Raw genomic sequence first — 27,646 nt, 5'->3', positions numbered from 1 at the left:
ACCGCTCTCTGCCTTGTTCTTACTTTGGAGCATGTTCTTCCTTGTCCTTACTTTGGAGCGCACTCTGCCTTGTCCTTACTTTGGAGCGTACTCTGTCTTGTCCTTACTTTGGAGCACACTCTGCCTTGTCCTTACTTTGGAGCACACTCTGCCTTGTCCTTACTTTGAGGCACACTCTGCCTTGTTCTTACTTTGGAGCATACTCTTCCTTGTCCTTACTTTGGAGCGCACTCTGCCTTGTTCTTACTTTGGAGCATGCTCTTCCTTGTCCTTACTTTGGAGCATACTCTGCCTTGTTCTTACTTTGGAGCATACTCTGCCTTGTCCTTTCTTTGTTGCATACTCTGGCTTGTTCTAACTTTGGAGCATACTCTGCCTTGGAGCATACTCTGCCTTGTTCTTACTTTGGAGCATACTCTGCCTTGGCTTACTTTGGAGCACACTGTGCCTTGTCCTTACTTTGGAGCACACTCTGCCTTGTCCTTATTTTGGGGCATACTCTGCCGTGTTCTTACTTTGGAGCATACTCTGCCTTGTTCTTACTTTGGAGCATACTCTGCCTTGTCCTTACTTTGGAGCACATTCTGCCTTGTCCTTACTTTGGAGCATACTCTTCCTTGTCCTTACTTTGGACCGCTCTCTGCCTTGTCCTTACTTTACTTTGGAGCACACACTGCCTTGTCCTTACTTTGGAGCATCCTCTGCCTTGTCCTTACTTTGCATCACACTCTGCCTTGTCCTTACTTTGGAGCAAACTCTGCCTTGTCCTTACTTTGCATCACACTCTGCCTTGTCCTTACTTTGGAGCAAACTCTGCCTTGTCCTTACTTTGGAGCACACTCTGCCTTGTCCTTATTTTGGGGCATACTCTGCCGTGTTCTTACTTTGGAGCATACTCTGCCTTGTTCTTACTTTGGAGCATACTCTGCCTTGTCCTTACTTTGGAGCACATTCTGCCTTGTCCTTACTTTGGAGCATACTCTTCCTTGTCCTTACTTTGGACCGCTCTCTGCCTTGTCCTTACTTTACTTTGGAGCACACACTGCCTTGTCCTTACTTTGGAGCATCCTCTGCCTTGTCCTTACTTTGCATCACACTCTGCCTTGTCCTTACTTTGGAGCAAACTCTGCCTTGTCCTTACTTTGGAGCGCACTCTGCCTTGTCCTTTCTTTGGAGTGTACTTTGTCTTGTTCTTACTTTGGAGCATACTCTGGCTTGTCCTTACTTTGGAGCGCGCTCTGCCTTGTTCTTACTTTTGAGCATGCTCTTCGTTGTCCTTACTTTGGAGTGCGCGCTGCCTTGTCCTTACTTTAGTTTGGAGCACACACTGCCTTGTCCTTACTTTGGAGAATCCTCTGCCTTGTCCTTTCTTTGCAGCACACTCTGCCTTGTCCTTACATTGGAGCAAACTCTGCCTTGTCCTTACTTTGGTACTTACTTTGGAGCATACTCTTCCTTGTCCTTACTTTGGACCGCACTCTGCCTTGTTCTTACTTTGGAGCATGCTCTTCCTTGTCCTTACTTTGGAGCGCACGCTGCCTTGTCCTTACTTTACTTTGGAGCACACACTGGCTTGTCCTTACTTTGGAGCATCCTCTGCCTTGTCCTTACTTTGCAGCACACTCTGCCTTGTGCTTACTTTGGAGCAAACTCTGCCTTGTCCTTACTTTGGAGCAAACTCTGCCTTGTCCTTTCTTTGGAGAGTACTCTGTCTTGTCCTTCCTTTGGAGCATACTCTGGCTTGTCCTTACTTTGGAGCGCACTCTGCCTTGGCCTTACTTTGGGGCATGCTCCGCCTTGTCCTTACTTTGGGGCACACTCTGCTTTGTCCTTACTTTGGAGCACACTCTGCCGTGGCCTTACTTACGTATCTTGTTTACTTCATATTTTAATCTTTTGAGTTTGAAATGTATATGCAAATCCACTCTGTTGTTAGCACCGAAATGATCAGTTCTCCTCAAATTGCCCAGGGTTTTCAGTCTTCTTTATTGAAGGCAGATGAGTTTTCTTGAAGCCTACCACGTAAAAAGACTTTCAGAGATTGCTGGAGGATTAATTTCATGTCCTTTTTTATTTCTACTATCACTTTCTCAAGCCTATGCGTTGCCTGCTCTCCTGTCCAAACTGTGCGAACCGGACGAGTTGTGGTTACACCTTGATGTTGACACTGGTGAAAAAAGATCATATTGAGGAATTGGAAAACCAACAGAAGATTCAAAGTGGAGACAGGGATGTAGGGGGTGACCAACGTAGCCACAGTGGAAGGATTCTGTTTCAGGACACAGCGAGATGTGGCGTAAACACTCAGGGCCACGTTACGAGTTTGGTGGTCCAAGCTCATTTGCCACTACTGCCACAATGACCTGCGGATTTACAGCGGGATTGCGAGTGGCGGTAAGGCGGTGTTTATCCTTGTTTCTGGAGCCCATAGGACACCCTGGAGAATTGCATTGCATTTACCGTGAGCGCTAATTCTGATTCTGTACATTTGATGATTTTTGGAAGAAAATCTGTGGACTTACCTCCAGCAAATGCCAGAGGTGAACCCTTCAGTGCACCTCTAATCTGGTAATTCAGTGCTGCGGTATAATTGGCAGTGATTACATTTGGCTGTAATGGAACTTGCTAAATGTACTGCAAACTCCTAATGAGACCTCTACGAATCTTAGAGTAAGTGCGGCAGCCTATACAGGCCTGCCCAGATCAGGCGTTCTCTCTGCATCTCATTAGAGCTCCTGCTACTTTCTGTTTAGTGAGGGTGAGGCATGCCGACGCAAACAGCCACCATCGGCAACAGCACCGCACACCGAATAAACATACGCACCCACCGTCCATGTACAATATCACATTCTGTAGTAGGCAGAAACAGCTTGTACAGAAGGTAACGTGTGCACATGCAGCTTGAACGTGCAATCAGGACACAATAGCCACAGATAACACACGCATATAGATGCTCCGCGCCGCCACAAACATACACCCCACACATATGTGCCCCTTCTACTACTCGACTGCTAAAACACAATGCTTTCAACATAGCCCAATCTGCGCCGGCAAAATGCATGTACCATGAATGTGTGAAACACACGTGCAGAAATATGATATTGCACACACAGGCACAATTTGCCACAAATATCATTAGTGCAATTGACATCTGCACCTGCAATGTGTGGAGACTATAATGTCGCACACACAACAACAATACACAGGGAATGACTAGACATACACACCCTTATATACACCCTGCTAATAGACCCACACTTCGAATCCCCAACGGACGCACACACACACACTGCCGCCTACACATGCAAAACCGGCCCCACAAGTGTCCCTCCAACTGCGCACATGCACAGAGAACATGCAAAATGCACAAACGGCCCGCTGGTATAGGTGTTTGTATACACACATAAATGGGGAATACATATGCTCACCACACGTAAACAGAATAAGCACACATGATTCACACGTAAGATCCACATCACACACAACATGTAATATGCCCAAACAACAATCCCATCACATGTGCAACACACTTTATCACCAACATGGACATACACTAGGTATTATGCACATACAACACACACTGCACAACTACATTACATTCATAAGACATTCATATGCATAGAAGACACATACCCAGATTGCATGTAAATGAAATGTGCCATACACTATGCACTACCCAAGTGATATGCACATGCTCTGCCAACACCCAATACTAACATACATTACATTTGGGATGCATACACATGAACAGAAGACATATATGCACATTACAAATAAACACAATATGCACATACGTGCAGTAGACACTAGCATGTCAAAGCATACCTACACATACAAACACATACAGTCAAATACATACAAAATATAAAACTTAGTGGAAACAAATATGTTTTTTGAACGTGTTAAGGTTACTTACTACTACCTATGAAAATGTGACGTCGACAGAGGTCGAGACTGTAATATTGAAAGTCCAAACACTCAGCCCAAGTAGACTATTACCCTAATGCACAGAAAAATCATCGTACTACAACTCACACCACACCAGGGTGCAACGTCTCAAGTTGAAAGCTACACACAAAGGTCACTTGCCTTCGTTGGTCAACGAAGGGCAGCGCGTGACACAAGCAAACTCTCTCCAAACCCAGGTGTAGCTCGCTTAGCGTCCACCGTGACATGTACATTGGGCCCGTAGGAAAGGAAGGTCAGTTATATGGAACCTATGCATACTACATATATGTGGCTGGTAGAGCTGGTGTTGCATTCGATTGCTGTGACTGTAGCAACATATTTTTGGGTGGAATTGATGGTGATGACGGGTTTGGAACCAGGAGAGGACCTTGGTTGTAATCTTGGCTTCCTCGTCGCTAAAGTCTTGTGATCCTTTGCAGATCACTAACTCTTTTGGGCGTCACTACACTTATATGACAAATCAGAAAGTTCATAAAACAGTAACGATGAAGTACTATTTCAAAGTTAAAAACAAAAGGAGACAACTGTGACAGTGTGTTATACCCAGTGGTGGTTTGCAAAATAATCTCAGCTTCCCCACTTAACTAAATGATGTGATGCTAAGCAAATCATTTTCTCACTGTGCCTTATTTTCACGGGCTGCTAAAAAGGTCACTTCCTCCTAGAAGCTTTTGGGCGACATTGACGTCTGCTGACTAACTTGGGTGCAACACTTTGGGGACGCCACCTCTACTCACCCTCCCGCCCCCACCCTCCAAACACACACCCTTTTACTCAGCCTTATATCACTGTTCAAACATTTAACAAGAAGAATTAGGGAGTCTTTTTCTAGGTCCCTGGAGTGTAAAAATAAGTACTAAATCCAAGGGGTAGATGGTTTACACTTTACCTTTACACTTTGTGGGATTCTGAAGCATTTGGTGATGGAGTGGGTGGGGCCAGAGAATTGGAGAGAACGTTTCCGCGGCGCATTTCTCCTCCGCCTTCAAATGCCTCATGGTTTTGTGCCAGCATGAGGTTTCCATGTTGGTGTTAAACCAATGAATTCCCAAGGAATCTGCATGTTTTATTCTGCATGTTTTAGCACCTTCTAAGGCAGGCAGATTCCATACTAATCCAGTGTAAATGCCGTCTGCATGCGTACATTTCAGGCTGCATTTACTATTTATTTATTATTATTGGCAAAAAGTTCAAAAATAAGCTCTAAAGGCGTCTTTTCTGTACGTTGGGTTTGACTTTGTTTTTGCAACACAGTACAGCACAAGGTACTTTATTGGCATTTCAAGTTAAACAGATGGAGTGCATGAATGTTACATTCTCTTCAGCAGCAATCATTATGGTTTTCAGCTTTTTACTAAAAGTCCATATTGCGTTGTCACTTTGTCTTTGTATGTGACATGGACAGACCCATTTTGATGTTCTCTCGGCTGATGGTGTTTGTCCGAGGATGAAGCAGAACTGCTCTTGCCCTGTTTTACTTGCATATAGTTCCTTATCTTCGTAAAATGTCAGGCAATAAGTGCCCCGGATGTGTTTGTATGTCGAACAGTGCAGGAGAAAGTGTCATTCATTTTCTACTTCGAAGTCACAGCTTTTGTCCACGTTGAGCCTCGTGTTCGAGCTGTGTCAGCCAGTCTCTATTGAGCCTCGTGTTCGAGCTGTGTCAGCCAGTCTCTACTGAGCCTCGTGTTCCGAGCTGTGTCAGCCAGTCTCTGTTGAGCCTCTTGTCCGAGCTGTCAGCCAGTCTCTGTTGAGCCTCGTGTTCGAGCTGTGTCAGCCAGTCTCTGTTGAGCCTCGTGTTCGAGCTGTGTCAACCAGTCTCTGTTGAGCCTCGTGTTCGAGCTGTGTCAGCCAGTTTCTATGGAGCCTCGTGTACGAGCTGTGTCAGCCAGTCTCTATTGAGCCTCTTGTCTGAGCTGTGTCAGCCAGTCTCTATTGAGCCTCGTGTTCGAGCTGTGTCAGCCAGTCTCTATTGAGCCTCTTGTTCGATCTGTGTCAGCCAGTCTCTGTTGAGCCTCGTGTTCGAGCTGTGTCAGCCAGTCTCTGTTGAGCCTCGTGTTCGAGCTGTGTCAGCCAGTCTCTATTGAGCCTCTTGTCCGAGCTGTGTCAGCCAGTCTCTATTGAGCCTCGTGTTCGAGCTGTGTCAGCCAGTTTCTATGGAGCCTCTTGTACGAGCTGCGTCATCCAGTCTCTATTGAGCCTCTTGTCCGAGCTGCGTCAGCCAGTCTCTATTGAGCCTCTTGTTCGAGCTGCCTCTTGTTCGAGCTGTGTCAGCCATTCTCTATTGAGCCTCGTGTTCGAGCTGTTTGTATTTGGTGAGTGTTTGCCTGTGCTTCGGTTTGTTTGCCATAAGTAGTCTGCGAGTTTAAAGGTTTGCGCAGCAATCTCTTGCATTCTAGCTTGTTGGTCCTAGTTCTGCTCTCTAGTACATTAACTACTGCTACTTTAGGGATTGTTTAAATCCCCTTGACAAGGGCCTCTACTGTGTTTTGTTTACTCTGCTGTCAAACTGTGGGGCACTGATGCTAAATGACCACAATTCTGTAATATATATTACAAGGATTGTTTTGAGGATTTTGCTCATTGGTCTTGCAGTGTCTGTTAGTGGAAGGAGTTTGTGTTACAGCACTCGAAATGTAACCAAAATGGAACGAGCATTGGAAATACCAACAGTTTGGGATTTTATGTAAGCATTGGAAAAGCACTTGCCAGGCACTGCCGTAGTGGTATTAACTGGGCATTGATGGTAGCAGGTGCAACATTTTGTGAATACCTGAGCATCTAATAGCTGTGCCCTTCAAATGCCTAATACTTATGCACAAGCCAAAACAGTTGGCTTTGCCAATGCTTGTTTTTAACAGGATTCCAGTGAACGACACGCATAGTGCTTATAAATCGAGTGGCTAAGGCAGACCTGGTTAAGACATTTATTGCACCAGTAACTCGAATTAAGTCTTTAACTCTCAGAAAACGGCTTTTAAAAAACAATGGCAGGCACTTTGAGTGCAGAGCTTGATGCCAAGGTTTGTTTAAAGTGAGCTCAAAGTGTTCCCAAGAGGAGTTGATTTGGGTGGGGAGGGGCAGGCACTGGGTGAGGATGGCCATATGGATTAGCATCGCCATGGGCAGTGAATGACTGAGTAAATAACCAAACAACACCTACAAGCTTTGTGTCTCTCCTCATATGCCATTTCTCCCTATTTGTACTCTAGTGCAATAGTTTTGGCTTATAGGTGATGCAAGCGCCACGTAATAGCCCAAACTAAAAACTGGCTTTTGGATGTTGAGTGGCAGGGTAAATCCTCTGCAGTTTCTATGCACACACCAACCATACATATCTATCTTTGCGTTAGCATCAGAATTTCTGTGGGAGATTTGTCCCATTCTGCATACTCTTTTTTTTTTTTAGTGTTTGTACCCCACACATCACGTCTGTAAAGCAGGACCGTGGTGACGAGTTGCTTCATGATTGCATAGAATGCACAGAGGGTTTTTCCTAAATTGTCCAGGTGCACTTATTCCCGGATCAAGTTAAGTGTAGTCTGTAACGTGCTCAACCTCTGCGCGATTAAGGAATAGTTTTAATGTGTTGCTGTTGTTCTTTGCTTTATTCTGGATTTTGATCTTTTTTAGCCTTAGAATACTTTTCAATGAGGCTAAGATTGTATCGAAGCTTCTTCCTTGCCACTGTGTGACCAATTAATCGGTATGTGGCAGTCATTTTATTTCTGAGACATTCGGTCTCAGACTTCGGGCCTGAGCTTCCGCTAGCAATGTAGGTAGGTTGTTGCACAGGCGGGGTTGCGGTTGCAGTGTTCTCTCACTCATTGTTCCTTTATTATTATTATATTATCCGTTTCTAAGCACGAGACCGGGATTCAAACCTGTGTTGCTTTGCATTGTCTTGCTTCCAAGAGACACGCATTGCCCCTGAGCTATCCCCCCAGCCCGAAATTCAAGGGCCCGGTTTGCACGGTGCTAATCCTCACCTTGCAGCTCATTGATGTGCACCTCTACTTTTTTGAATGACATAACCCGCTCTCATATTCCAGCCTGCAGTCATTTAAGGTTTATTTCTGAGTGCCGCATCAAATGGCTTTCGGGGCTCTTTAAAGCAAGCACCTTATTTGCATGTGTTTTCTTTACACATTTGCTGATCAGAAACTGAAGGTCCAAATGACAATAATTGCATGGATAGGACAGAAAATGTGTGTTAATGTTGGCGGTCCCGTCCAAGAAATGAGCCTTTTTTTAAATAAAAAAGACCCCCCATAGTGTTTACTGAGGACTTGAAAGCTGATGAAACAGGAAACATGGGTTTAAATCTCTGCTTCCTCGTTTGACCAGAATTCTATGATCTTGGGCAAATTACTTTCTCTCACGTGCCTTGTTTTTACTAAGTGCTACAATTTAGGTCACATGCTAGAGACTTGCATGGTTGAGACAAATGAAAGTCTTTTTGCTTAATGTGAGGCCATTCTTGTGCCGCCACGTGCGCGCTCACACACACACACACACACACAGACACTCTCTCTCTCACTCAAAAAAACAGAAAATATGCATTTTGCTATGGTGTACTATTAGGAGCAGCATTGGTTGAAAGACAGGACATACACCCACACACACACCCACACACACACACAGACACACACACACACACACTATCTCTCTCTCTCTCTCTCTCTCTCTCTCTCTCTCAAACACATAAAACAGAAAACATGCATTTTGCTATGGTGTACTATTAGGAGCAGCATTGGTTGAAAGACAGGACATGCATAGAGAGATGTAAACCTTTGGCAAATATATAATTTATTATAAGGGGATTGCACTATTTGGTCGATTGTGCATACTGGAGATATACAGCCAGAACATACAACCGAAAGGGTTCTCTGCATGTTTTTCACTTTATGATGATAATGTGCAAAAGTTACTGGAAAGCACATTTTTTAAAATAAGCTCTGAACTGTTTATGTCTCTGTAATGCATACTTTCCACAGTCTTCTGCCTTTCCTTAATATTTGGTTGCATGGCATTTTCTATATTCTGTGTCCCCCGTTAGTCAGGAAGAATAAAGTGTGGTTGAGGGGTTGAAGTGTGAGTGTATTGTTTATTATAAAGAAGTCCCACTGCAATTTGAAAAAAAAAATATGTGGTTCTTTTTTTTGCAGTCCTCAAATCTGAATAGTAGATTTAAGTATTTGGCCGAATACCGAATAGTTGCATAAGTATTCAGTCGGGGCTGAATACGGAGCCATTAGTTGCCTTTTTAATTCATAAAGTTACCAAGACAAGAAAAACACTTTGTAAATTAAAAGCATACTTAAAAAATATATATCAAAACTTTATTGTATTTCTTGTCGTTGCTGTGTATACATCCTGAAAGGAATACATTATCAGTAACAGCACAGTTTCCATTTTTGTGAATTCACAGGTGTCGCATGTTGGGCAGGGCCCAAGTAACTAAGACTGGCCCAAAGTATTGTATGTATTTATGCAATCACAGTGAGGGGAGACTGGGCTGTATCTACTTGTAATTCCAAATCTTCCCTTTGGGCCTTCCCCGTCTTTAGCCTTCTGGCTCCAGTGAGTCACTGAAACACAGGAGTGATTACATCAATTATCCCCCTGCTGACCGCAGAAGGCTATTGAATACAAACCTTTGGGATGCTAAAGCCATGCTTTCTACCTGTGTTACTGAGTGGGGATGAGTCATTTGAAAAAGTCTCTTCATTAATTGACAATATTTTTCTTTGGTTTCCGAGTGGTGTATGTTTGTGATGTTTTGGGGCATGGTGAAAGACACCAAACAAAAACACATAGGGAATGCTGAGTCCTACAGGGTTCTCGACTGACCCTATAGTGAACGGGCAGTGCTGATTATCAGATCTTTAATGGGCATGTGCATTTATATTTTACTTTTTCACTTGTACATCCATTTGTTTCAATGTTTCTAAATTGTAAACTTGTATCTCCTTGTTTTTATTACACAACTCTCCCTCATCTTTAATTCCCGAACGCTGGGAGGAATATTTCTGATGCCACAGACAGGGGCATTTTTGGTTAAAAAAATAATGCCATGCTTTTTACTAACATCTGTCACTTTTCTCAAATTAAAGGGACCTATTTTGGCAACATGCGAAAGTTGGATGGCAGGAATTGTAACCTATGTTGCAATAATATCAGCACATCGCTGCCGTAGGCACACTTCACACTGAGCCATCTTGCTTGTTTTATAACCTTAGCCTGAAAGGTGAATTCAGAGGTGTCTAGTCAAAGGATCGAATCCAAAGGGTCGACAGGTCAAAGGATCGACACCAAAGGGTCGACAGGTCAAAGGATCGAATTTTTTTAAAAATTATATATATTTATGGGGGTTTTCGTTTAGGGAAAAAAAGTGATTTTTAGCAAAAAAAGGGGAGTTGGGGGGAACCCCCCAAAAACAAAAAAAATGTGTTTTTTTTTTTCTTTTTTCGATCCTTTGACCTGTCGACCCTTTGGTGTTGATCCTTTGACCTCTCGACCCTTTTACTGTCGATCCTTTGACCTAGAACCGAATTCAGACACACTACCTCCTGAGCTATTTTACTCAGGGTCTGGAACTTACAGCGATCTCTGTAACAGATATATTAATCCACTTATTTATATTATTTGGATTTGATATTGGTGGGATTTGACCCTGTAACTTTTAGATTTTTTCACATCAGCAAATCAATAAGCACCTACATTAAAACTGTTCCTGTGTGCATTGTCTGGTTGAACTTGCCTGCAAAGGATCAATCTTGCCCAGCACTGCGAGCTACATCGAGCTCTTGCTGGACGTTGTTGCCGCTTCCTGGAGGAGGCGGCGCTGAGGAGAGTCACGTGACTGATCACATGAGACTTTTGCTACGCTAAATTGAGCCGTGCACAGCCCGAGCGGGGTGTTCCTGTGTGCATTGTCTGGTTGAACTTGCCTGCAAAGGATCAATCTTGCCCAGCACTGCGAGCTACATCGAGCTCTTGCTGGACGTTGTTGCCGCTTCCTGGAGGAGGCGGCACCGAGGAGAGTCACTTGACTGATCACGTGAGACTTTTGCTACGCTAAATTGAGCCGCGCACCGCCCGAGCGGGGTGTTCCTGTGTGCATTGTCTGGTTGAACTTGCCTGCAAAGGATCAATCTTGCCCAGCACTGCGAGCTACATCGAGCTCTTGCTGGACGTTGTTGCCGCTTCCTGGAGGAGGCGGCGCCGAGGAGAGTCACGTGACTGATCACGTGAGACTTTGCTACGCTAAATTGAGCCGCGCACCGCCCGAGCGGGGTGTTCCTGTGTGCCTTGTCTGGTTGAACTTGCCTGCAAAGGATCAATCTTGCCCAGCACTGCGAGCTACATCGAGCTCTTGCTGGACGTTGTTGCCGCTTCCTGGAGGAGGCGGCGCCGAGGAGAGTCACGTGACTGATCACGTGAGACTTTTGCTACGCTAAATTGCGCCGCGCACCACCCTTGCGGCGTAAGCCCTCAGGAGCAAGGGCGAGGAGCAGCTGTTTGGTGAGTTGGTGGGTGTGGAGGTTTCCCTGAAAGATGGAGGCAGTAACTTCATCTTCAAGAACTAGAGCTCAGCTAAAAGGAATGGCCTTACAGGAGGAATTGACTAAGGTGCCACATCAACAACACGTGAGTCAATACTTCTCGTGTGGGTCTATAGCGGAAATAACGGAAGAACATGAGAGTACGGAGACCCATGTTGTGGATGATGTATTTGCCCCACTTGACCCACCATCCACATCACTTATTACAACCACACTGGGGGGAAATATAATTGCGATGGAGCTGCCAGTGCAATTGGATATTCCTGTTGTGGGACAAACGGATATACACAGTCTCACCTGCACTGTTTTGAACAGCGAGGTCGTCATCGCGGAAGCTGGAGCTGGTGTAGCAACGGAGAGTGTAATAGCGACCAGCAGGCTCTTGATGAGCCGCGTATGGGAGGTTCTCTAACAACACCAGTGTGTCAGCCTATGGTGGCGATCTTGGTCAATGACATTGAGGGGCGTGGCTGCACCGGGGAGATGTTTTCCTCAAATGAAGAGTCCACGGGATGCCCACACCAGTGGTGTAAGGGTAAGGCATGTCAGGCTAGACACTCAAGAGGCTCAGTTATGGAGAGTCCAATAGCCGATACTGCGACTACTGTGAGCCCTGGAAACGATAATATGACAGCTGCGATGCTCGGTGGCGGAGAGCAGGATAACGAGGTAAGCGGTATTGCTCGCCCGCATGAAAAAATTAACATAAGCATTGTTACGAATGAAAATGAGAAATTGCAACAGGAGACCGAACACACTGAGTGTAAGTGGTCAAACGCAAATTTAAACAACATTGCATGCAATGAGGCTATGAGGGTACAGGATAAACTTGGACCAGTGCAAGATCAGTATACTATACCCACTAATGATCGAAGAAACTCCCTAGAGGTTGTCTCGACTGTATTAGAAAATGTAATTGCCTTAAACAAAGTGTGGGCCAGTAAACCAACGTCTGAAAGTACGCCAGTGTTTAAAGAGACAGCAATGACAAGCCAGAAAAGGCAATATAGTAATATGTTCAACGTAAATCGAGACATTTGGGGGCCTGTTAATTACAAAAATGACTCCTCTAAATCATTACATGGGAATGTGGTCGACTCTCAGAAACGCCTGGTGCCATCTAATAAGGCAAATGACATTATTATTCAGCCTCAATTAGTCCATAAGCCACTGAATGTAAACAGCGACGACTCAACGGATGAGTCTACGTCTAGAGACTCTTCTTTTATAGAGCGAGATTTTCTAAAAATCAGAAGGAAACAGTCGGCACTTACCCATACTACTCATAGTGAAACAAAGGTAGATAGAGGTGGTGGCCATATTCCTTGTGTACATGTGCCTTCGATGGCTATCTCTTTGGCGCCTTTCACGAAACTCTATGAGTCAATAAGTGGAAATGTGAAAGATGTCACAACTTTGCTGGCCTTAATGAATTCAAAATTAGTATACATGGAATCAATGTACACCAACCAATCTTTAAAACAAAATGAGGTCATCCAGAATTTAATGGCAAGCTTATCTTCAGTTAAGGATGGAAAACATAACGACATGCTAGACAAAAAACTTCTTGCAGAAGTAGCAAAGGAAGCACTGTCATTGTTCAGGAAAGTCCTCCCAGACTTAAAAGGCGGAGGGGCGGCTAAAACCGACACGGAGCCACAATTATCATTAAATGAGCTGACAAGTGCGGAATCGCTACCGGTGAAAGGAATTATAACCGCGGCGAGTAATTCACTGGAAAGTCAAACAGTTCTCTTGGATACTAAAAGTATCGAAAATAATGCTGTCATTGAGATTGATGATGCCACGGATCCAGCGATTAGTAACGTAGGAAATTTGGTAAATATCGGAGTCCCAGAGCATGGCACTAGAGATCATGGCGAAATACTGGATACGTCCTTCCATACTGTATTTCTACAGGCCAAAAGCGCAACGAATCAGGCTTTGTTGGACAACCAAAAGGCGTCTGACTCAACGTCTCAACTTCCATGAGTTGGGCAAGCTTCGGGGCCAGAAACAGTTGACAGTGTCATTGTAAAGTCTAAGAACTTATTTTCAATCTTTTGTGGCTCAGAAGGTGAACTACAAAAAAAGGTGGAAAGCAAAGGAAAGGCCTTGCAAATGAAAAAACAAAAAAAATTGCCAGGACGAAAACAGAACAAACAGAGAGCTGCACGAACATTTTTCCGTAACATCAACATGTCACAATTTGTGGATAAAGCTATCATTACATGTAGGAAACTGAATGAATCCAATAAAGAGTCGACAACAAAAACCACGCCAGACTCGTCTTGTAACCCGAACTTGGCAAGCGGTAATTTAAATAATGAAGAAAAGGCCATCCAAGAGGAACTGTTGGAACTATCTGTCTACGAGGACAATATGGATGATGAAGAGTTGGCTGTGCTCAAACCGTCTGATGTGGCAGGGTCTCTAAATGAGGGTAGGAGAGCATCTAGACAGGTGATATTTACCTCTCCTAAGAATGCCGATGAGAATCAAGAACTTTCAAATGCAATTGTATCACAAGAGGCCCTAACGCAAATAAAAATCACTACATCAGATCTGGGAGGCAGAATTTGTTCCATTGTGCAGGTTGAAACATCAGCCAAAAGCGAGCTGGCCCCACTAAGTCCAGCGTTTCTCACACTTCAAGAAAAAAGGGAACGTGTTGAATGCCCTCATGAATTGATACATGTGGGAAGGGGGGGCATCAGTAAATCCACGTCTAACGATGCAAATTTGGGAAAAGTATGTACTGCCCGAAGGTGGTTTAGAAAAAGGAAGTTGGGCATTTATCACAAAAAATTGAACATCAAAAACAAGGAGTCCGAGCGACCGAACAAAAGACTGATTTTAGGAATGAAACAGTTCACCCCATGGAAATGATACTGTCGTTCAAATTGAAGCTGGAAAGGATAGAGTCTGGTGATAAATTGATCCTGAACCGCACAAATGTATTAAGATTGCTACCTCATGTACCCAGTTTAAGAGCGTTGGCCTCTAAAGACCTAAAAATTGTGGAATTTCCAGATGAAACCTGTAATGACAGGGTAATATTACATTTAGCCTCTGGCATAATTGCAAACGCAATAGTAGAAGCAGAAGAAGATCTTCTATCCTTAGGGTTCGATGTCTTTAAAGTAATTGACCCTCCCAAACGTGGCCCATCAGAGTGCCCTGCAGCAATAATCAGAGCCTCGATGACTCAAAATATTAATCCTGACCTCAGAAATTTAATATCTACAAATGGTTTGATGAATCAAACCTTGAAAGGAGTTTTGTGCGAGAGTGGAGCGAGATCTAAAACCAGTGGGGCAGATTCGATGGGGCACAGGGAATTGTTAGAAGAGAAGAAACTGTTGCCCAAAAACAACTCATTGGAGAAAATCCAAATCACTTTAAACAATGCTATGTCAAGTGATAGGAGTGTCTCCAGTTTGGTAAGCAACACGAAAGGTGGAGAAAGCAGCCAAGATTGGACTTTGCTTGCGAGTGCCCTGAACTCTAAATGTTCAAGCTAATGCCCAAGGAATGGGGAATCACAGCTTTGCTCATTTGCGACATGGAATACGCGTGGGTTTATGCACTTGCTAAACAACGAGTGGCTTCTTAATTTGCAGTTAGTGTGTCTTCAAGAGACATGGATGTTAGAAACACCAGTAGTTTCTGAATTTCAATGTGCACTGAACCCGGCTACCAAACCGGAAAAAGGGAGACCTAGAGCTGGTCTGCTAACAATGATTAAACGGTCGTCAGGTTTTAGGCTATTGAACTCCAAAAATTATACTCTTTATTTTCAAGTTTCTGAAATTGGTAAATTGAACCCAGAAGGAAAAGAGGTAGACACACTGCAGATAAAGAACCTGTATTGGAACCACCGGTGGACAGGCTCCTACCCGTTTCTTGATCAAGTCACTACAATCATTGACAATCTTCTTGAAGCAAACAAAGGTGCGGGCATTATAATATGTGGTGAGCTAAACATCAACTTTTTTAAACCACAGAATTCAGCTAAATCCCAACTGGCGATAGACTGGTCGGACGAACTGAATGCAAGAGGTTTGACTATGGCTAATGGCTGCACGCAAGGAGATATTCCGGCAAAATCTACGTGGCACCGTGACGATCAATCGTCAACGATTGACTATATTTTCATCTGAGATGCTATACACAGCAGGATAAACTCTTTGAAAGTTCGGACTATGCAACACAGTGACCACGACCTGCTAGAGATGGCATTCCAATCTTGGACAGGAGAGCAACCTCGACTATGGAAAATAAAAGTACAGGTGGAACCTAATCGTTTAAGAGTAAGGCTGGATGAACAAGAGGTTGTAAAACTATGCAACCAATTTATGAGCAGTCGGGAGGAGGTTGAATATGCCTCTCTATTAAGTCAATTCAAAGTAAAAAACAGTGGCAAAAAAAATCCAACATTGCATAATCTTACAGTAATGCACCGCAAAAGACAGATGCGGGCCGAAATCCGGAACAACAAGCAAGGGCCTAAGTCTGAAATAGTGGCAAAAAATAGAGCTACGAAACAAGCATATAAAAATTGGTTGAAAAATCATAAATATTTAATATACCAGAAAGATGCAGAGGCCATGCTGAAAACCCTAATAATTAAGAACAGTGGTGAGTTTTGGCGGGTCATTAACCACATGGAAGCACCTCAAGAAGCTTTGCAAACATGCCCAGTAACTGAACTTGAGTGGGTGAACCACTTTACAACACTTTATGATAAAGATCAGGAGCCACGGGCTCCAATAGTGGTTGATACTACTCCATGGGACTTACAATTCTTGAGAGAAGATATTCGCGAGGTGATTAAGAAAGCCAAAAACTCTAGGGCTCCTGGCCCGGATGGATTGTCGAATGTAATGATCAAACAGTTTCCAGATCTTTGGGCTAACTTATGTGTGGATGTATTCGCCAGAATAAGTATCGCTCGGCAATCGCCAAGTTCTTGGAAAACAGAGATCATTGTTCCAATCTTTAAAAAAGGCGACAGAAGGTCCCCTCATAATTACTGGCCGGTAGCTTTACTTGATGTCCTAGGTAAGATTTACGCCACATTGCTACAAAAAAAAATTGGCTATTTGGTCTGAAGCTGCAAAAAGAATTGACGAAAGGCAAACAGGTTTTGTCAAAAATGTTGGTTGCTCGCTGAATTGACTTATCTTGAACTTACTGAAATTAGAAGCACAGCGCACAAACAGCAAAATCTACCTTGCATTTGTAGATTTCTCCAATGCTTTTGACATGATTGACCGAGAGCTTCTGTGGCAAAAGCTAAGCGGATGGGGTTGTCCGATTGGGTTATTATCAGCCATTAAGGAACTACACACGGACACATCGATCTCTATCCGCCTAGACCAATCGGGCTCTCTATCTGCTCAGATTAAAACACATAAAGGAGTCAAACAGGGCTGCCCTTTGGCAGCGGCAATATTTAGCCTCTTCATTTCAGACATTGGTGACTCAATAGCTTCTGTAAGGGCGTTTCCTCCGAAGCTCAACTTATCACCAATACATTGGATGCTGTATGCTGATGATTTAGTGATCTTGGACTTGACGTCAATTGGTCTGCAACGTAAATTAGATGCTGTTCAAAGTTATGTAAATTCAAACAACCTAAAAATCAACACCACAAAAAGCGAAATCCTGATATTTTGTAGCTCAAGCATAACATTGAAATCCCTGGAGACAAAATTTGTGTAGAAACTTGGCCAAGATAGGTTACGCATATCAAATAATGTGAAGTACTTGGGCATGATGATAAATACCAGTATTTGTGATGACCCTTGGATCCAAGAATCAAAGAGGAAATGTGGCCAGTCGCCATGCCAGGGCCTTTTGCTGCACAGGAAATTTGGAAGATTCTCGACACAACCTTTGAGAAACTTCTACGAACAGAAAGTAGCATCGATCCTTATATATGGAGCTGAAAATGCCCTTGGTTGCTCATTTAATCATTGGGCATCGCTTGAACACATGTTTTGGACCAAGGCTTTAAGTCTGCCAATTGGAGTTTCAACTGCATGTCTAAGATATGAACTGGCGCTAATTTCTTTACAGGCACGGATCATCTGGAGCCAACTGGCCTTATATCGGAAAACTAGAGCACAAGAAGGAATTCCGCAATTTAAGATATTGCACAATGCAACCTCGCGGGGTTCTGATGTGGTCTCCCTCTGGATAAAACATTGTGAAGATCTCTTACTCGCCTATAACATCAGCTTGGTTACCTTACACGGAAACCCTACGGCAGCAAAAGTAAAGATCTGGCGGGCAGACTGGGAATCTACGTGTAGAGAGCGACTTGCTTCAAGAGCAATGATAAACGCCCCGACAGAAGCAAGAGGTTTCAACGTCTTACAAAAGTATCTGCAATTATTTCCAAATCCTAAAGCCTGCAGACTCTTCTTGCTGTTTCGTTTAAACGCCTTCAGAACTAAAGAACGATACAGCCACTGGGCTTGCAATGCTGAAGCGAATTCTGTGTGTTGATGGTGCGAAAAAGAACTGGAATCACTCAAACATTTGGTGCTGTTCTGCCCCGGATTAAAGGATAATCGATCAATCCACCTGGGTCGTTGAAATGATGATCATCAACTTTTGTGTGCAGAAGAATGGTGGAGGAGTTTATGGAATGGTACGGATATGAAATTAATTTTGCCATTTACATCTTTTCTGGCATCAATTGAAGAGAGGCTAAACATGGATGGTGAAACTGCAGAACTGAGAGACCCCAAACAAACAAAGGGAATGTCATATAAACTGACTTAGACTGGAACTAGAAGTTAAGGGAGGACGGGAGGGTGGAGGTGTTTGGGGTATTTTTTGCACTTGAGTTGATGGATTTGTTTTTGTCTTGAGAATTGTTGTATGTAATATTTTAAAGGTTTGAATATAAACCAATAAAATTAAAAAAAAAAACACATTTCAAAAGAGACTTCATGAACTACTGTTGCAGCTCAATGGTTTATGAACTGCAAAATATAGGGAAGACCAGAGATGCATTCAAAATATTGAGAGTTTTGCTTCAGCTCTCCTCTCCCAGTAAACCATCAGATGAAAGTCTGTCTTTCCAGCACATGATGGGCAGCAACTTTGTTTGCACTTGCACACCTCTGCCCTGCCAGTACACAATAAAAAAAAGTGACAGCAGCATTTGCTTAATGAACCTCTTAAAGGATAAACATGGAATACCCAAATGATTCCATGTACTCAGTAAAAACCGTACTTAATGTATTTTGTAAGGGAAACTATTCGGCATCGAGTGATATTTAATAAAGTATTCGGCCAAAGACGAATATTTTATTTTCACCCGGAATTCGGCCGAATACTTACACGTTGCCTAATTTTGGTACAACCCAGTAACTCATGGAGCAGTACTTGAATGAAATTTACAAAAACAATGACCCAGATGTGATCAGCTAACTGTCTTAAAACACCCTACGAATTAAACGCGTAACTGTCCAGAACAATGTTTAACCCTGAGAGCAAGTTCCCAATTGTGCAGCTCCACTGAGCATAGACCACATCTTGGTTGGCAGTGGATCATCTCTCCATGGCTGCTGCCCACACAACAACTCTCCTTACTGTTTCTTGGAAGCGGGTCTTGATGCTTGTCACCACTGTTGTAATCTAACACAGATGTCATGGTTCCCGAGCCATAGTCCAGCCATGAGCCTCTAGTACAGGTTACTTTCCTGTAGACTATTTACAAGTTCCAGTATTAGATGGACACCACCCAGCGGCCATCCTCCCCTTCTCCAGCTCAAGCCCAAAGGACACTCCCAGAACTTTTACTGAAACCATGAACCCAGCGTTCTCCCGAGCTGTGATTGAGGCATCATGCATCAACATTCCGCCAGCATTCATATATGGCCAGAAGGTCATACCGAGACTTAGAAATCAAGATACGGTGTCCAGTTAAAGTTTCGAATCCTTTTGGGCGAATGCCAAAAGGATTGAATCAATAGGCCCGAAAACAAAAGGGTCGACATTTTTTTTTTACAAGTGTATTATTTCTTTTGGCTTTCGTATACATAAAAAAGGTGGTTTTCAATAAGAAAAACAGGGGTTTGTGGTGGGAGCCCCCCCAAAAAATAAAATAAAAATTCAACCCTTTTTTTCAGTCCTATTGACTCAATCATTTTGGCATTCGACCAAAAGGATTCGAAACTATGACCTGTAACCTCAAGATACTTCACCAACAATGATTTGTATTGCCATGATTCAGCCCACAAATAGACATTGGTCAACACCCCATTTAGACCTGCTACCTTTTAAATACCACGCCTTTCATAATGATATCTGATGCTTTTTTGGTTGGGTGTTAAAACATGTTTTTGTGTTTTGCTTTGTTCAGGGGGGCTTTTCACCTGCTACACCTTTGCAGATAATCAGAATGTGGCCATTCCTTGCATATTTCTTCTTACTTTTGTACATATTTAAATGTTTTTAGTTAGAGTATCCTTCCATTGTGCCACGTTAACATGTCTGACTGTGTGCACTGTAGATTTGTGGTAACCCAAATGTGCCATCACAGCCTATACGCATACTTCTGTCTGTCTGTTTGTTTGTTTTTTTTATTTTGTAACGCGCACTAGACCCAAGGGTATCAGGGCGCAGAGGACAAGGACATTTTCGGCTTACATGGTTACAGGTGAAATACAAAGTTACATAATTACATAGTTACAGTTATGAAACAGAAAGTAGTAAAAAGTTACATAATTACATAGTTACAGTTATGAAACAGGATGTAGTGTAATTTTAACAGGGTTGCATAGATGATGTACAAGGATACGATATAGGTTACAGTGGTCATATAAGGTTACAGTGGTAGTAAGTGTAAAGAGTTAGCCAATCTAGGTTTAAAGATCATTAGCCTTAAGCCAATTGATGATATTTAGTCTAAAATGATGGTAAGTTTGTTCCGCCCTCGTAGTGGGTGGTAGAGAGTTCCAAAGTTGGGGGGCTTTGACAGGGAAGCTATTGCCACTGATTGTCAGACAGTTGGTATAGGCCACTCTGGTAGGTCAGACCGTGAGTCTTTTGTTGAACCTTTCTGTTAAGTAGGGGGGTGCTGCATTATTAAGGCATTTGAATGTGTATTGATTGATCTGTACAAATAGCAGCACCAATCTAACATTGCTTCGCTTCTTGTGCTCCTTTGGAGATTGATACGGTTGATATGGCAACACTCAACACTAGGTGAGCGACTTTGGCTTCCTCGATTGTACACATTATTTGGGAAATACTTTTTCCCTTTTTTTGGAGAAAGTAATGCAGCCATCTTTAGACAATGCGGGCCAGTCTAGCCGCCTTTTCTCTGTTCTTTGCCCCGCCTCTCCTCTCCCTTTTTGTTCTCATCTTGATAGTTTTGTTTAGGCACCTGAAGGCCTGCCCAATTCCGGACAGGTTTTGAAGCTGACCATAATTTGTTTATTGGATATTTCTAAGGCACCTATACAACAAATGGTGTTTCAAGGCGCCACAAGACAAAAAAGAGGGGGGGACAAGATAATAATAGCGCTCCTACTAGGCCTTGTGACATTCGGATTGTGCAAGTGCAGTAAAAAGAAGTGCGTGGGAGAGAGTGCCAGTCTGCACAAAATGCGAAGTGCTACGGTGGTAAGGGAAGTGCAGGGTAAAGAGAGAATGCAAGTGAAAGGGGGGGCACAGGGACTATGCAAGTACTAAGGTGAGGCCGGAGGATTGCATGGGGAGCAAGGGTTGAGGGTCCACATGCTAAGTGCGAGGAGGAGTGTGGACTGGGTGAGGGGGGCTGATGTCCTGTAGAACTCAGAGGAAACCAGGCAGCCAGTCACTGCAGCAGACGGGAGAGTTAGCCGAGAAGGGGGAAAGGGAAGGAAGCAGAGAAAAGGAGGGTCTTGAGGAGCTTCTGGGACACACTCTTTCTTCCCGGACTTCAATCTCCTCTTCTCTTCTCTTCTTGCTCTCTCTTGGCTTTCTTTCGAATCTTATCTCCGCTCATTTTCTTCCAGTTGTTTACCAATGCGTGCCTCCGCCCACTTTACGTTCTGCGTCCCTTTAACCTCCCTGTGCTCATTCACCGAAATTATTTGCCTGTTTTTATTCAATGATCTCCTACTTTAGCTTTGTTCAGCCCTCTTCTTAAAACTCACCTGTTATCCGCTCCTGCTTAAACTAGGTATTTCATGATGAGGTTTTTATTCTTTTCTAATATCACTGCTATTTTCATGTGTAGCATTTTGGTGAATGCGCAACAGAATGTAATAACTGCAAATACAAATACTTCTGTCTACCTATATGTCTATCCTGCTTAACTCCCCACTGAATTCAGCACTAAACCTGCATCTGGGCCACTCTCAGCAACCTCGGTCCAGGGCCCAGCCACTCTCCACTTGCACTGCCTCCCTGGCTCCCCCTGCACTGTGGGACTGTCACTGTATCCCTACAGCCCCCTTCCCAGCACTTGCTCTGCACTTACCTCGCACTTGCCACCAGCTGGCCCTTTTTATTTATTATTTATTATTTTTGACGCTACTTACCTTGTACTGCACTTCCCCCCCACCTCCTCCCCCTGCACTTCCTCCTTTTCCCCTTACCTCTGCACTTGCGCGATCTGAATGACACCTGGCCTAGTAGGATCGTTTGTCTGTCTTCCCCTTGTTTCCCTCCCTCCCTCCCTGCCTCGTCGCGCCTTGAAACACTTGTGTATAGGCGCGTTACAAATACCATATCATATCATATCATATCATATATGGTTCTCAATCAATGTGACCTCACTGAAGGCAATTTCCTTCTTTGTCACATTTCTTCAATTGCCCCCTTCCTCCCAAATGTATACAGTAGCACTAATGATGTTAGGTATCAACACCAACCATTGCGGCATTGCGTCATCAGGATCATAAAATAGGATACATGATGTCACTTAGGGGAACTGAGCAGTGTGACATGACTGCATTTTTCTAAAAGAGGGCAAATTATGTAATTTTGGAAAGCTGACCCATGTGACATCGTGTTGTTGAGATCATGGCATAGCATGAATAGCCTAACCTAATTTCGATAAACTAACCTCAGTCACCTAATTTCAACAACATAGGGTACAGTGACTGATGCCATTGAGGGACGTTGAGCTTTATGACATCACTTGAATATCACATGGTAGAGTTAATAATGTCATGGAAGGAAGCATACTCAATTACCATCATTGCGGCCTTGTAAGATATGGCTGCACTTGAACCCACCCTATTAGGGGGCTTTACACAATGAGACCTTGGTTTCCTGACTTTTCACACAGTGGTTGACAGTTGTTATTTAAATATTGCTTTCTCAGCCCTTTATCCCTGATTGTCTATGAAGGGGACTAACTCTATGTTCTTCATATCCTCACAGGTCATGAGCCAGGTGGAAGGACAGCAGAAAACTCTTACACAAACCATTGAATCCCTCCCAGGCAATGGCCCTCTATCAGCCTTGGACCAGGACCTGCTGCTTCTGAAAGCTACCTCGGCTGCCACCCTCAGCTGCCTTGGAGAATGCTTGAATCTATTACAGCAGAGTATGTACCAAGTGGGGCAACAGAATAAGACAGTGACATCAGGTGAGGTTCTCATGTATGTCTTCTGGTTTATAAAGTTCAAAAATAGCTTGGAAGCAAGTGAGCACCCCACTGTAGGGCATAAGTAAGGCAAGAAGGACTGGGGCCGATTGGTGGGCCTTTAGATAGAAGAGAGCTGGCGACGGGGTGTTAGAATGGCAACCAGCAATGGTGGATGAGGTATTCCTCTGAGAGGTGGCTTTTTAGCTCTTTATGAATTGCAGGATTGATGGGGTGGGTTTGAAATGTGGTAGGATTTTGTCCTAAAGCCAAGGATTATGATTTGTAATTACTTGGCTTTTCCATATTGTGCTTCCCGATGTCCAGCTTGGCCGTGAAATGGCTTCTAGTTTCGCCTTGACCTGCTGACATGTTCAATTTTACTTCCAGGCATAATGGAGTCTTTGACCCTCTGCCTCTCTAAGATGCAGGACTTTGTTTATGCATTTTTCCTATCGAAAGGCTGCTGTACACACAGGGTGAATGAGTGCCCAGATTATTTACTGTGCATCTGCTACTCATCTCTCAAATTCTGATTAATTACAGTAAAAAAGCAGGGGGATGCCAGTGAACAAGTTGCAATAATTTAATTTGTAGAACAAACAGTCCCACATAAACATATGTGGGAGTGGTGTTGCACAAACCTGGGAAAGTCCTTAGAATGTTCATAGGCAACCACTGTGACTAATATATTGTGAGTAAATCACAAATTAACCATTCATTTGTTAATTACATAATTTCCAAGTTCGGAAATGAGTACAATAAATGTATGACATCAAATTTGGTAAATTTGTCCATTTGCCTAAACAAGTATGATAGTGTGAATTTAGTTTGACCTATATTTGGGCAGATGGAGGGAGACTAGTGGGGGAGGCGAGGCTTACCCATAGGTCAAACTAAACTACCACTATCATACTTGTTTAGGCAAATTGAGAAATTTACCAAATTTGATGTCATACATGTATTGTACTCATTTAATTAAAAGAAAGAAAGATAAAAGTCAAACTACCAAAAATAGGTCAAATTAATTACCACTATCAAAATTGTGAAGACAAAATCAAAAAGAGCCATAAAATTAAAATCGGACACATGTTCCCTGAGACATTCTTTAAATATCTATAACAATTCACTGAGTGAAATGCAGAATAAACTTAAAGTATATCTTGCTTTTACCTTTGCGTGATTTCCTGTATTAAATTAACGTGTTTCAGGTGTCTGAATATCTCTCATCAGGAGAAAAGGATCCTCATACTTAAAACAATTTATAATGTAAACTATGAAAGGAAACTATCCTTATGTATTCAGTAACTAACCTCATCTATCTAACTCTATCTCCTTCAAAGTAATATCATACATTTCCATAGAACTTTGCACCACACTGTATAAAATGACAAATTTAGCCAGCAAATAATTCAAAAGAGAGGAAGCTTGTCAATTACTGCCATCTACAAAATATTCAAATTTACCAATTTTCCTCTATGAAGATATTGTATCCTACCCTTCTTGATAAGTGTTTTCCAATATGGACTACTGTGACATGGGAAAGTTCCTCTCTGTGGAGTCGAACCAGCTGTATCGGATATTCTCTCAGCTTTCGCTAATATATTCTGTAAAGAGCCATGCTCGCAGTGGGCAAAAGGAGGGGGGATTTGGGAATAATTGATGAATGAGGTCAAATAGAGCCAACATTTTCCAATGCACATGTATTATGCTCCTGATTTTAGAACTCTGTTTAGGGTAGGTAGTGACGTGGACCAAACTTTGTGGATGTCTGGTAACATTTGATCGAAGTAGTATAATACTCTCAATAGTAGATACCTTATCAGTTACATTTTTTTTAAAAAAACATGTGTACTTGATAGCTGTAGTGGTAAGGTTATCCCACAATAACATGCTCTGTAATTATAGCTCATCATGTGTTCATACTATTCTTTTAATACAAAGAAACTGACTGTAAGGTACACTTTGAATTACAACGTTCGAGTGAGAATGTTGAGCATTTAGCAAGTTATTTCTGTTATTAGGCTTCATAAAAAGAAACGTTGTTAGTTTATTACCTTTTCCTAATAATATTCACATCCAAGAAATGAATCCCTTGTGTACTGATATCCATTATATAATGAATATGCTTATGTATATTGAGAGCACAAAAAGGAGTGTGCCATTAACACTCAGAAGATGGGCACTGCTAGTCAAGAAAAATGCAAGGAAAATAACTCAGAGGGCTAATGCAGTAATTAAACCATCTGCAACTTTATTAAAGTAAAAAAACAAATTCAAAAGGGATCACATCCCATTCAAACGACGTTTCGCTGTATGCTACAGCTTAATCATGGTAATAGTAACCGACACTAGACAATCCATTTTAAATCCTTCTAATTCATTGTCCATTTCCAATAAACCGATGGTAGAAAATGTAGTTGTTACATAGTTACCATGAAAGACAGATTTTAAAACACTAGTCCAGTTAAAGTGGCAGTGCTTGATAGTGAAAAGTGCAAATAAACAATCACATTGTTTTTATCAAAGTGACAGTGCTTGAGCAATTATGTGTGATGTGTGAAACCAGAAGGTGGCTCACCCGCTAGTCCCCGGGGAGATGCCATGCAGGTGGCCAGGACACAGCCATCACATTTGGATCCAGTTACTGGGGGGAGGGGCAGGCGGAAGGATCACCTGGATGAGGGGTCTTCGGGGAGTGGAAATGGAACACTGGATGGCGAGATGCGAGACGCAGTATCCCATTCCCTGTAACACCTTTACCTCATCCCCACTTAGGAACTCAAACCCCGCCCCTTTTCCAACACAAACACTTTCTCACAGACAGCTCACTGTGAATCAAAACGCACTAACACCCGAGCCGTATAGCTGATGTGTCCGAATACAATGGTCAGGCAGGGTCAGGCAATTACTGATCATTACACACACCTCACTTCCATCACACTTCCCCACACAGATAAAAGGCGGAGCACGAATTCACACTCTGAGCAAGGCAAAACACACGAGGAAGCAGCAGTTCCAAGACCGAAGAGGATTGCAAGGAAGGAAGTGCCCTTCACCATTTCATGAAAGACCGTTACTTTCATGAGCCTACAGAATAAGAAAAGTAAGACACAGAATCAAAGCAGAAGAATCCTGCATTGTGTGTTGGAGGTACCCGAGGCTCTCCCTCGTTGATAGTCAAGGCGGGGAGAATCGTGCACCACTGTGGTACTGTCCTTGGCTCCTACAGCAAAGCTGCACCAGTGAAGCCAGCACAGCCGGTGAGTTTGGGAAACTGATACCAGATTGTCTGTATTGAAGCCAAGGATGCAAGTAGCAACATTGTATAGAGAAAACTGAAGAGAACAGTGTATGAAGCGTATGTGGCAAGCAACACAAATATAATTAAAACAGCAGATGAATTTCTGAACTTTGAAGCCAAGATACAATATCGTAAATGGAGTGGTCTGGCACAACGTGGGTGCTCATTCAAAAGTCTCTGTTAGATATCCAACTGAAAGGTAGCAAATGTTAAAAGGAAAGGAAATGTGAAATCGAAGTGGTCCTTCAACAGATCCAGCGAAACCCTGTGCACATTCGAAAGTCTTTGAAAGTTGATGTTAATTGAAATTGGTCCGAGCCCGGCCGAGGGAGACTAATTGTGTTAAAAGGGATCTGATCCTGGCTGAGGGGGATCCGGGGTGAACCGTGAGTCACCCAAAAAGAATATCCTATGAACATTGTGTTAAGAGGATCTGAGCCCGGCTGAGGGGGATCCGGGTTGAATAGCGAATCACCTAAATTGAGTACTTGTGAAAGTCTGAAAAAGGAAAAGAACTTATCATTTATTTGGCTGCATCAGGCCTTCTGAATGGAACGACTTTGAGAAGCAAAGCGACTTGAGCACACAAGGCCTTGATGCTAATGATTGAACTGTATCCTCGTGCTAAAGAAGCCAGAGACTGTGCTACGCTCGAGTGAACCGCCTTATCCCGTGCGGAAAACGTGGGGAAGGCAGGCCAAATGCCTGAACATCCTGACATATCATTTTGCTAACACTTCTTTATTTTTCGTAACACTGGTTCCCACACTATTTGTATTTAGAGGAAGGGATTGGCAGTAGGTTTATTAGTATAGGCCCTTTTATTTTGAGAAGAACCACTAAGACTGCGTTATTATTGTATGATGCTTGTAGCTTGCTCCCATCTGTAGATTTAGGATCAGATAGGCGTTTTCTAAACCCCTTTTGAAGTTGAATAAATACCCTTGAACTGTGGTCACTTGGGTCTGTCTTACTGTTGATACCATGCCTTCCTTACAGTTAGGATGGCATACTAGCACACCTCTAATGCCTACTAACATTCCTGTGGCAGGTATTGTAGTTTGCAATTGTAAAGTGCATATAGAACAAATAAAAGAATAAAAACTTTGCCAAAGTGACAGTGCTTTAATTATGTTGTGCGCAAAAACTATAAATTGTGCACTTTCATACATTTATTGCAATTTGCTAAGCATAAGGTAATAA

General features: G+C 43.0%; 1 protein-coding gene across 5 annotated transcripts in view; it reads left to right on the top strand.

Annotated features, from left to right (window-relative positions):
• OSBPL10 (oxysterol binding protein like 10) overlaps positions 1 to 27,646 on the top strand; it is a 2,898,140-nt gene that overhangs the window by 2,450,789 nt on the left and 419,705 nt on the right. For all 5 annotated transcript variants that reach the window (XM_069648807.1, XM_069648805.1, XM_069648806.1 and 2 more), the window contains one exon: positions 22,935 to 23,142. In XM_069648807.1, the coding sequence (XP_069504908.1) occupies positions 22,935 to 23,142 (208 nt within the window). The remainder of the gene's footprint in view (positions 1 to 22,934; positions 23,143 to 27,646) is intronic.

This window comes from Ambystoma mexicanum, chromosome 2q (genome assembly GCF_040938575.1).
Source record: "Ambystoma mexicanum isolate Mex_15411 chromosome 2q, UKY_AmexF1_1, whole genome shotgun sequence".
Lineage (NCBI taxonomy): Eukaryota > Metazoa > Chordata > Amphibia > Caudata > Ambystomatidae > Ambystoma > Ambystoma mexicanum.
The sequence above is the reverse complement of the archived record's forward strand: the minus strand, read 5'-3'. Positions and strand labels throughout refer to the sequence as shown.